Source organism: Triticum urartu, chromosome 4A (assembly GCF_056163025.1).
Source record: "Triticum urartu cultivar PI428250 chromosome 4A, HENAU_Tu73, whole genome shotgun sequence".
NCBI lineage: Eukaryota > Viridiplantae > Streptophyta > Magnoliopsida > Poales > Poaceae > Triticum > Triticum urartu.
Genome location: NC_141876.1, coordinates 431,553,962 through 431,566,120, shown reverse-complemented (window position 1 = coordinate 431,566,120; position 12,159 = coordinate 431,553,962). Strand labels below are relative to the sequence as shown.

At 47.4% G+C, this 12,159-nt stretch overlaps 1 protein-coding gene across 1 annotated transcript in view; it reads left to right on the top strand.

Moving 5' to 3' along the window:
- The window catches only part of LOC147976067 (uncharacterized), a 36,402-nt gene extending 24,765 nt beyond the window's left edge, over nt 1-11,637 (top strand). The window contains exon 2 of the mRNA XM_087520708.1: nt 11,479-11,637. Within this exon, the coding sequence (XP_087376834.1) occupies nt 11,479-11,637 (159 nt within the window). The remainder of the gene's footprint in view (nt 1-11,478) is intronic.
- The last annotated feature ends 522 nt before the right edge of the window (nt 11,638-12,159 follow it).

The following is a 12,159-nucleotide window of genomic DNA, read 5'->3' as shown; positions in this document are numbered from 1 at the left end:
CTGCGTTTCAATCTGGCCCTCCATTACAGCTTGCGTCATGGATTAATAAAGGACTGGACTGGGGATCAATTGATGAAGTGCAGACTCCATAGAGCCGCATCCGAAGCCTCCTTGAGAAGGACGTCAGTCTTATCAACGTGGTTCAAGTAATGCTAGTCCGCCGGGTTCTGCCGTGCCAGCGGCGGCCTCTCCGTATGTGGGAGTTTAACCCGGAAGGACCACGGACCCTCCAAGACTTCTTCGGTATTTCACACAAAGGAACATGGAAGCTGTTTTTGGGAAACGAAAACAGTGGCCGGACACCACCGAAGACATCGGTCTCGACCGCAACCATCCGGATACCTCGGTAAGCGCTCTATTTCCGAACAATTTTTCAGCAATGTATGCCATAGTGCAATACTGACCATACCATCCTCTTCTAGGGCTGGATAAAGAAAGCAGAGCGAATCAGGTGTTCGGCCCCCCTTCTCGAAGACTCAGCGGATTCCGTATTAACAAGGATGCTGGCCCCGACACCATACCATATGCCTACGAAGGAGGACAAGACGAAGAGCGGGAGAACCAAAGGTGGCCTCCATCCCGAAGATATATTAGATGCCATGTCCGGGGAGATGAAAACCCCATCGCCCAAAGACAAAAGTAAAGGAGAAGCCAATATTCATTCTCCCCATGGTAAGAAAAGGGCCGTCTCCGAAGATTGGGAGGAAAAGGCTCCCAAGCAAGGCAAGATGCCCCTGTCGGGAAGCTCGGGCTTGAAGGACGACGTTATCGCGCAGTCCCCCAGCGAGGACAAGCCTAAATCGTAAGCGAACAAGGGTGTTTTACACATACCCTGTTCCTCTCCTGTGACGAGGGTAACATCTAGAATGTATGTTTTTGTAGCCCGGCGCACAGTCTTCCTCAACAATCATCTTCCTCATGAGATCTTCTCCTAGAGATGATGGAAAGCGAGACGCCTCCACCAGTCTCCTCGCCCAATAAGGAGGATGACTTCGAGGTGTCGTCCCGGAGGGTCTCTCCTGATCCACAAGTGATGCGAGGGATGACGAAAACACGAACGGAAGGTGATACTTCGGTAGCCCAGGGTCCGTTAGACCAACAATAAAGGCCCCGGACTGTCCGGCTTTCAGCCGGAGACAACTCTAGGGGCGAATGAACGGATCCCTTCGAAGGGGGGCCGTGCTGCTACGACAACTTCCGGAGATCTAGAAGCGCCGGATATATTGACATACATGCTGCGACAGGCGTCCGTCTCTAAAGACCATCGTACCTTGATGGGTATGGTGGTTGAAAAGGTCCTGTCCGCAAAAAGTGGATTGAATGAGGCCTTCACGAGCTTGCTAAGAGGCTTCGAGGTTTGTGTTGTAATGCTTTCAATTGTGTTTTATTCACAAAATACTCCTGTGTATAGATAGTAGCCCCTGAGACTCTGATAGGCTTCCCAAGGGAGGCAATCAGAGGATCAAAAATATTTATCGAGGAAATAATTTCACTACTTGGAACACAGGCTGTTACTTCCCCTGTTACTGCCCGATCCGCAGAGGTTGCGGATCTGCAGCGGAAGATTGATGAGGCGGATGATGACATCATGCTGATCAACAGGCGTCTTGACGAGGCGCAAGGTATGTTTTTTGGTCAGTCAGTATATGTATGCATGATAACATGAGCATGAAGCTAGAATTGTATACAGAGACACGCATAACTACAGATGGTGCTGCTGCGGTCGAGGCCCTTCGGGCTGAGCTTGTCCTTGCCAAGGAGCAAGCCTGGATGAGTAATTTGGCTGCCCATAAGGTGGCTAAAGAGTAAAAAACCAAACAGGCTGCTCGGCGCTAGTGTGAGGAAAGAATTTCTACCATGGCGCGCAAGCTGGAGGAAACCGCCGTCCAGTGTGAATTCCTCAAGAAGGATAACAAGGCCAAAGCGGCCGATCTCGACAAGGCCTTACAAGAGGCGAAAGAAGCACGATCTGAGTCTAGAGCGGCTCGGGAAGAGATCCGGCAAGCTGGGGAGATATCGGCTGGTAAGCCTTTCTTATTACAGACGAAGTTCAGCGATCCGAAGTATTCCCCGCTTAATCAAATGTGGAGCTCTCCGAACACATTTTTGGACCCGCCAAAGAGTGCCTACAATGCGGCGCAATTTTACCAAGTGTAGGAAGGGTGTGCCATGGAGAAGCTTTTTTGGTCACAGTTCGGCACGCCAATGCGTCAGTTGTTACTAAATGAATAGATGGCCCAGTGGGCCGAGCTCCACAGGATATTTGGTTCCGCCATGAAGGACATCATAGTCCGGCAGTGGCCTACTGAGCCCATTCTGAATAGTTACTTCGGTTTGGTGCAGCGGCTTGTGGATGCGCTGCCGCGTATCAACACCGTTAAGCGTTCCACGTGCATTGAAGGTGCACGGATGGCCTTTGCCTGTGTCAAAACATACTGGGCCAAGATGAAGGCCACTGATGTTGCAGCGAGGAGTCCCCTCAAGGGTAAGGACCATCACGCACCCGAACACTATTTCAAGGGCGTCTTAGAGGGTGCCCGCTTGATAGAGGGTTAGTGCTCGAAAGATATGATATTTGGATGAAATGTATTGAATTGTAACAGACAATATGATGACAATATTATGATTTTTGCTTGAAAGCTTTTGGTTCCTCCTGTGTGGCCGTTTTTGCATAATCTAAAGGTTTTCCAGTCATCGGCTTCAGCCCCCACGTGGAAAATACAGGGGTGTTCGGAAAAGCACATGATCACTCTTAACCCAACGTCTTGGTCCATGAAGGAGGTGTCAATGCGGTGAACGAGGCAATCGGACTATAGGGTGTTAACACTTTCACTTAGCCATAGGAGTTTTATGGTGGGTCTACGATATAAACCCTGGTATGTACGCTGTTATCCCAATGTGGTGCGTTTACATGTGTGACATAAAGAAAGGTCCTTCATGTAATACGGAGGGAATCACGAAAGATTCCGATAAGTCGTCGAGTGGTTGACCAGCTCTCGCCGCATCATGACAGTCAGTTTTCGGCTTTCCCTACTGAGGTGCTCGTCTAGGTAAACCAGGGCACAATCACAGTAGTTCTCCCTTTACTACCTTAGCCGATAGAGCGGAACGGACGGTAGCAAGCACATGAGCCGCAACCCAACTATTGACCCAAGACATGATTCGAAGCTGATGCATATAAGGCCAAACTCGCGACGCCGAAGTATGCTATAAAGCTGTTTGGACTTGTTGGCAATTTAGTTTGTTCCCATATCGAGCCCCTGGAGGGGCGTGTGAAATAACACAAGGAGCAAAATATAGTTTTTAAGAGAAAAGTGAATACTGGATATATATTATATTCACTAGAACTCTCTATGTATATAATAATGCCACGACCCTAGCTATTTGACATGCCAAGGGTCGACGGCTGATGTAGAAGGCACTTTACAGGCTCGCAAAATAGAGAGTGTGGTCTACAAAAAGTTGTTTTGGACCTCCTGTCGCACGTCTGCGCCGCCTTTCCTTGATGAAGGGGCTCCTTAAAGGGAGTAACTTTTGGATGAATGTACATACCGGAACTCCGATAGAGTCGGTAAGATGACCAACCTACGAGTAACCTGTGATAAAGGATAATGAAAAAAGAAAAAGTGGCCAGAAAAGAAAAGAAAAGAAGGGGGTTATGGAAGTACTTGTAGGCCCGTCCGTATTGTGCCTCCGCCGATGCCCATGGTATTTTAAGTGCATAGTTATGTATGCGCGGTATAGATTTCGCGGGTGTATGATGCGGACGGCGGAGGCCGAACTGCTAGTCCAACTTCATAATTGGTCGGTCCTGCTGAATGGAGACCGGCGGCTTAATGGCCGACAAGGTATGCGGTTTAATAAGACCGACTTGTACTCCGGCTGGTGGGAACGTAGTATGACCCTCAATCTGGAGGGAGTACGTCTCATGCTCCTCTATAGGGGCGTGTGTCATGTATACCATGTTCACCATTTTTACCTCAGGGGAAATTGCTTCTGACCCCCGGTATTTGGTTGGTGAATCTCTTCGTCATCGCTATCACTGGGCGGCCTTTTCCCCTTGTGTTCGGCGTTGAGCTTACCTGCCTGCTTGAAGACCCAACAACTTCTGTTGGTGTGATTAGCTGGTTTATCGGGGTTGCCATGAATCTGGCAGGGCCGATCCAATATCTTGTCTAAATTGGATCGTTCGTCTCTGTTTTCCTTGAATGGTTTTTTCCGTTGACCGGGTTTGGGGCCGCTGAATCCGGCATTGACCGCTTTATCGCGCGTTCTTTCATTATCATTGTGACATTTATGTTTGCTGCGTCAAGGTTTGCCGTTGCCGTTTCGGACTTCGGAAGTGCCCAGATCGTTGGCGCTGTTGCTTCTATGAGCGAGCCAGTTGTCTTCTCCCATGCAAAAGCGGGTCATCAGAGCGGTAAGGGCTGACATGGATTTTGGTTTTTCTTAACCGATGTGGCAGGCGAGCCACTCGTCCCGCACGCTGTGTTTGAAGGCTGCTAGGGCTTCCACGTCTGGACAGTCGATGATTTGGTTCTTTTTAACTAAGAACCTAGTCCAGAGCTTCCTAGCTGATTCTCCGGGCTGTTGAACTATATGGCTTAAGTCATCGGTGTCTGGTGGCCGGACATATGTGCCTTGGAAGTTGTCACGGAAGGCGTCTTCCAAATCCTCCCAGCTGCCAATAGAATTTTCGGGCAGACTGTTTAACCAGTGCCGAGCTAGACCTTTGAGTTTTAACAGGAGGGATTTGATGGCATGAAGGTCATCGCCGCAGGCCATGTGGATATGGAGAAGGAAATCCTCAATCCATACCACGGGATCAGTTGTTCCATCATATAATTTGATATTTACGGGTTTAAACCCTTCTGGGAATTCGTGCTCCATTACTTCGTCTGTGAAGCAAAGAGGGTGTGCGGTGCCTCTATGTTGGGCCACATTGCGACGTAGCTCCAATGGAGTCAGTCTATGGTTTTCGGCCCGGGAGTGACTAGGCTTGTCACGTCCGAATAGATAGCCGTCGTCACGTGTCGGGGCACGTCCTCGCGATCCGTAGATCGATCTGGTATGTCCAGTTCTGTTGTCCAGGTCTTGCCGAAGGTCATATGTATGACCTCGACCTGTTTTGCTTCTACCTTTATGATGAGGCAGGGCGGGCCGGTGTTCGGCTTGAGTTGCCGCTTTATCCCGACCACGTGGTGGTCATTCAGCCGCATTGCGTGATGATGGTATGTGCTCCGGCGCCTCGTCATCGATCTGAGGTAGTAATTTGCGCTCCGGGTAGCTTTTGGCTAGGCGCTTGAGGCCGTGTTCGTCGGCTGCTAGGACATCAGTCCATCTGTCGTTGAGCAGATCTTGGTCAGCTTGAAGCTGCTGCTGCTTCTTTTTCAGGCTTCTTGCAGTGGCTATTAGTCGGCGTTTAAAGCGCTCCTGCTCCTGAGGTTCCTCAGGCACGATGAAATCCTCGCTGTCGAGGCTTGCCTCATCCTCGGAGAGCGGAAGATAATTACTGTCCTCCGAGTCTTCGTGGGTGGCCTGTCCATCAGGGCTAACTTGCCCCTCTTCCCGTTCGTTTTGTACGACAGTTGCATCAACGGGGTCTTTGTTGTCTTCGGCACCTTCCGGAGTGTCATTTTCCCCTGTTCCAGTATCGCCGTCTATTCCATGACGCGACTTAGAGCGGCACCGCTGACGCCGGCATTTTGGTTGTATCACAGGAGGTTCGTCCTCAACCGGATCTTCTTTGTCATCGTCGTTAGTTCTTTTAGGTGTATCCACCATGTACACGTTGTAGGAAGAAGTGGCCGTCTAGAGTCCGGTAAACAGCGGGCCTTGGCCCGGCTCCTCATCGGCATCATCATCCATACCATCAATGTCTTCGGAGCCGTAATCGGGCGTGTCGGTTAAGTCTTCGATAGTGTGTATGAAGTGGGCGGTGGGTGGGAAGCAAAATTCTCCGTTGTCAGCCTCCAGTTCGAACCAGATACAGTCCGACTGTAAGCCCCCCTGCTAAGGATAGTGCTCTTAACGAGTTTAACACGTCGCCCAAGGGCGAGTGTCGGAAGATGTCCGCGGAGCTGAATTCGACGATCAATGACCGATCAAGCTTGACGTACGCGGACGCATAAGGTTCGGAACCTGTAGCCGGAGACGAGTCCGTAGTCCCCGTGAAATAGATGTCACTTGAAGTTAAGTCTGTGTGCGGCTCCAAAGTTACTGAGTCTGCGGCTTCCGCGGCGGGGTTGAGCTTCCCGTCTTCGGATGGCGTGATCTGCTCCGGATCTATGGCCAGAGCAGCTACATGTACTATCTCCTGTGTATGGACCGATGACAGATTTACATCATGTTCATCGTGGTGGCAGGGAGCGGCTGCCGTGGTCTCGAATCCGTCGAAGATTAAGTGTCCACGGATATCCATGACGTAGTTCAAGCTTCCAAATCTGACATGATGGCCAGGGACGTAGCTTTCGATCTGCTCCAGATGGCCAAGTGAGTTAGCCCACAGTGTGAAGCCGCCGAACACGGAGATCTGTCCGGGGAGGAAGACTTCCCCTTGGACAGTGTCATTGTAAATGATTGAAGGAGCCATCAAACCTTTTGACGATGTCACAGTGGAACTCTCAATGAAAGCACCAATGTCGATCTCAAAACCGGCGGATCTCGGGTAGGGGGTCCTGAACTGTGCCTCTAGGATCGATGGTAACAGGAGACGGGGGACACAATGTTTACCCAGGTTTGGGCCCTCTCTATGGAGGTAATACCCTACTTCCTGCTTGATTGATCTCGATGAATATGAGTATTACAAGAGTTGATCTACCACGAGATCGTAATGGCTAAACCCTAAAAGTCTAGCCTGACTATGATTATCAGGATTCCCCTCTACGGACCAGGCCCTTCGGTTTATATAAACACCGGGGGAATCTATGGTTACATAGGGTCGGTTACAGAGAAAGGAATCTTCATATCTAGTCGCCAAGCTTGCCCTCCATGCCAAGGAGAGTCCCATCCGAACACGGGTATATTCTTCGGCTTTGTATCTTCACGGCCCATCAGTCCGTCCCATATCCAATAGGCCAAACGCCCGAGGACCCCTTAGTCCAGGACTCCCTCATCGGCCCCTTCTTCTGCTCTGGCAGCTAGGGTGGCCGCACCTGCTGTGGTGCTCGCAACTCCCTCTAGCCAGAGGGCCGGGTCGGTCGGGGAGTAAGGGCAGGCGGCCCACACACTCCCCTCCCCCTGCGTGCCTGCGTCCCAGGGAGACGGCTCGAGGCTGACGTCGACGGGGCCACGGAGCTCCTCACTGCTGCTAGCTGTAGCACATGCCGCTTCTTCGAGTGGTGCAGCCCCGCAGTGTGTTGGGGATGAGGCTGGACGCCTTACCTCGAGCGGGGCGACTTGGGAGGAGGTCGTCGCTTATGGAGGGATTCCGGATCCAGTATCTGAGGGGCGGAGGATGAGCTGCCGCCTCCAGGATCATCCGGAGGTTGATGACATGCAGCAGCGGTGCGCCATGAGGGCGGCCAAGCTTTGTGACATTGAGGTCACTACTGGTATGTCGGTCAACACTCTAATTCCATTTTGCATTTTTCTAATAATGAGATTATTAATAATGCAAATCAATTAGGAGTTTCACTAGGTAGTAATGATAGTGAAATCTCTAACTCCGTAAATGATATCCTGGATTTGGAAGCGGAACATGCTTTAGAAATGATTCAAAACTTAGCAGCGGTCAAACCCATGAATGATTCTGACGTAGATGTGTTGGGAGTCAGGGTGCTCGATAATTTTTGTGCGGATCTTGCACCATCCCTTCCTGAGACAGAGGAAGAGGATGATACTTTCGAAGCTGAGGTAGTTAGGTCCATGGAGCCCGGTTGTGAGGACTGGGTGGAGGATCAAAACAAACCTAAACGCAAGTGGAAGCAGAAGATTTACCCTGCTTCGGCGGTGCGTAGAAGTGCTAGGATCCGTACTACTAAAAAAATTCATGACGAAATATGAGAGGAACCTTTTGGAATAGGAGAGGTCTGAAAGACTTGGCTAAAAGAAGGTTTCTTGCAGATGCTTCTATCGAGCATAGGTTGGATTTTATTGCTCTCTCAGAAACTGGTAGAGATAATTTTTCTCCCCAATTTCTCAGTACTTTATCATGAGGTGTCGATTTTGATTAGCACTGCCTTCATCCAAGAGGAAGATCGGGTGGGATCTTACTTAGAGTTAGATGCGAATCGCTGGAAGTCCGAAGCGTAGTGATGGGAGATTTCATAGTTAAGTTTTGGGTTAGGTCGAAGGCCGATGGGTTTAATTAGGCACTGGTGGCAGTATATGGTGCCGCGCATCCCGAACTCAAACCAGATTTTTTTGGCAGATCTTGTTTGAATTTGCGGTTCCGAGCAGCTTCCAATCTTGATTGGGGGTGATTTCAACGTTATTAAAAGGAGAGAGGAAAAGAACAATGATAATTTCAACGGCAGGTGGTCGTTCATGTTTAATACCATTATTGAAAGCTTGGATCTGAGAGAGATAGAGCTTTCGGGTAGAAAATTTGCCTGGGCTAATACCTTGCCAAAGCCGACGTTTGAGAAGCTGGATCGAGTCCTTGCGAGCGTCGAATGGGAACAGAAATTTCCCTTGGTAACGGTCCAGGCGCTATCGCGCGGAATATCTGACCACACACCTTTACTGGACTCTGGTGAGGCAACCCACATGGGGAACAAAAATTCCTTTTCCTTCGAATTGGCATGGTTTGAAAGAGAAGGCTTCTTGGATCTGATAGCCAGGGAATGGGCTAAGGATGCAGGAGGTAGGACTTCAGTTGAGCGTTGGTAGAATAAGATAAGGCACTCAAGAAGTTTCTTGCATGGGTGGGCTAAGCATCTTAGTGGGATTTATAAGGTTGAAAAGGAAAGGCTCCTTACACTTATTCAGTCCCTAGATTTAAAAGCCGAGTCCACAATTCTATAGACCATGGAGCTTCATGCTAAACTTGATGCGGAGATGAGATTGAAAGAACTTCTCCGTGAAGAAGAATTGAAGTGGGCACTGCGAGCTAAGGTTCGCAAAGTTGTCCAGGGGGATGCGAACACTCAATTCTTTCACATGATCACCAATTACAAGCACAAAAAGAAAAGAATCTTTCAGCTTGAGCAAGATGAAGGAACGATTTTAGGACATGAAAACCTAAAATTATACATAACCGAATACAACAAGTAGTTGTTTGGGCCTCCGGAGGATAATTGTGTATCCCTGGATGAGTCTAGGATTGAGGATGTTCCTCAACTTGCTGCAGATGAGAATGATATTTTGACTGCCCCATTTTCGAAGAAAGAGGTATTTGAAGCCATTTCACAGATGAAAAATAATAAGGCTCGAGGGCCGGATGGATTTCCGGCAGAGTTTTATAAAAAGTGCTGGCATATTATTAAGGGGGATTTGATACCGATGTTCCATGATTTATTCTCCGGATAGCTTAAGTTATTTCACCTGAATTTTGGAACGATAACTCTGCTTCCTAAGAAAACAGAGGCTGTGAGAATTGAGCAGTTCAGACCGATCTGTCTTCTTAACGTTAGTTTCAAAATTTTCACCAAGGTAGGGACTAATAGGCTCACGCAGATTGCTCATTCTGTGGTGCAACATTCCCAAACTGCTTTCATGCCGGACAGAAGCATCCTAGAAGGGGTTGTGGTCCTTCATGAAACGCTGCATGAAATTCACACAAAAAAACTAGATGGAGTTGTTTTCAAGGTGGATTTCGAGAAAGCGTATGATAAAGTCAAATGGCCTTTTCTTCAACAGGCCTTGCGTATGAAAGGTTTTGATGAAGCCTGGCGACGCCAGGTAGAATCTTTCACGTAAAAAGGGAGTGTTGGAATTAAAGTGAATGATGACATAGGTCATTATTTCCAGACACATAAGGGCCTGAGACAAGGTGATCCGATGTCTCCTATTTTGTTCAACATTGTAGTCGATATGTAGGAAATTCTAATAGGAAGGGCTAAGGAGGCTGGTCAGGTAGGTGGCTTGGTGCCTCATCTAGTTGATGGAGGTGTGTCTGTTCTATAGTACGTCGTTGATACTATCATCTTTATGGCGCATGACTTGGCAAAAGCAGAAACATGAAGCTGGTGTTATGCTTATTTGAACAATTGACCGGTTTAAAGATTAACTTTCATAAAAGCGAATTATTCTGTTTTGGAAGAGCCAATGAGGAACAAGAGGCTTATAGGCCATTGTTTGGGTGCGAATTGGGGGCTTTACCTTTTACGTATTTGGGTATACCAATTCACCATCGTAAGCTGACAAACAAAGAATGGAAGTGCATTGAGGATCGATTTGAGAAGAAACTGATCTGCTGGAAGGGCAAGCTCATGTCATACGGAGGATGATTAATTTTTATTAATTCGGTTCTCACGAGTATGCCTATGTTTCTCTTGTCTTTTTTAGAGTTTCCAGTTGGAGTTAGGAAAAGGCTGGACTTCTATCGATCCCGATTCTTCTGGCAGAGTGATGAACTAAAAAGAAAATACAGACTCTCCAAATGGGATATATTTGTAGACCAAAAGACCAAGGGGGTCTTGGCATTGAAAATCTTGACGTCAAGAACATATGTCTTCTCAGCAAGTGGCTGTCTAAGTTATCCGTAGTAAGTATCTTCACTCCAAAACTTTGTCCCAGGTGACAGCGAGGCTGACGGACTTGCCTTTTTGGAAAGGGCTGATGAGAGTCAAATCAGTTTTTTTCAATAGGACAAAGTTTATAATCGGAAATGGCACCAACACGCGATTCTGGGAGGATACTTGTCTAGGGGAAACACCCCTCGCGCTTCAATACCCGTCTCTTTATAGTATTGTTCGACGACGAGACGCTTACGTTGCAACAGTACTTCAGTCCACCCCCCTCAATATTCAATTCAGGAGGACGCTTGCTGGAAATCATTGGGAAGCTTGGCTCCATTTAGTGAGTAGACTGATGGAGGTTCAGCTGTCTCAACAGCCCAATCAGTTGCACTAGAAGCTTACTAGGACTGGAGAGTTTACAATTAAATCCATGTATGTTGATGTTATCAATTCTAACTCCATTCCTAGTTCCAAATGTGTTTGGAAAGTCAAAGTTCCTTTGAAAATTAAAGTGTTTATGTGGTTTTTACATAAACAAGTCATTTTAACTAAGGACAATCTGGCAAAGTGTAACTGGACAGGACCTACTAGATGTAGTTTTTGTGATCAGGGTGAAACTATCAAACACCTTTTTCTTGACTGCCCGCTGGCAAAAGTTCTATGGCGGACGGTACACATAGCCTTTAACATTACTCCTCCGAATTCTGTCAGCACGTTATTTGGGATGTGGCTTTACAGGATAGAGTACGAAACAACGAGACACATTCGCGTAGGAGTATGTGCTTTATTGTGGGCAGTCTGGAACTGCAGAAATGATTTGGTTTTTAATAGAACAACAAATATTCATTTTTTGCAGTTTATCTTCCGAGCCACTGCGTTGATCCGTATGTGGTCGCTACTCACTCCGATGAAGGCCAGGGAGCGTTTGGTTACTGGATCTATTGGGCGGGAGATGGTAGCACGGGATATTTTCAACCGGTTTGGATGGCTGTCATGTAATAGGATAGGCAATTAGTTTCCCTATCTTTCTTATGCCAGCCGGTTGTGTCTTTATGGCTACTTTTTTATTGGCTCACTGTGACCTTTTCTCTACTTTCATTGAGACTTTCAGACCTTTGTTGAACCTATTTGCTATTTTATTAAGTTAGTTGTATGCATCGTTCTGATGCAGAGGCCAGGGAGACCCCCCTTTTTGAAAAAAATAGAGGAAGAACAACATACACTTCATCAAAATATTGAATGAATACCAACTTCACATGATTACTTATAACAAGACTTCTCCCATGTCCTCAAGAACAAATGGAACTACTCACAAATCATACTCATGTTCATGATTAGAGGATAAAAATATATGATTAACAATCTGAACATATGATCTTCCACCAAATAAACCAATTAGCATCAACTACAAGATGTAATTGATACGTCTTCGACGTATCTATTATTTTTTATTATTTCATGCTCTTATATTATCAATCTTTTATATTATATATGCAATTTCATATCATTTTTGGGAACTAACCTATTCACCTAGTGC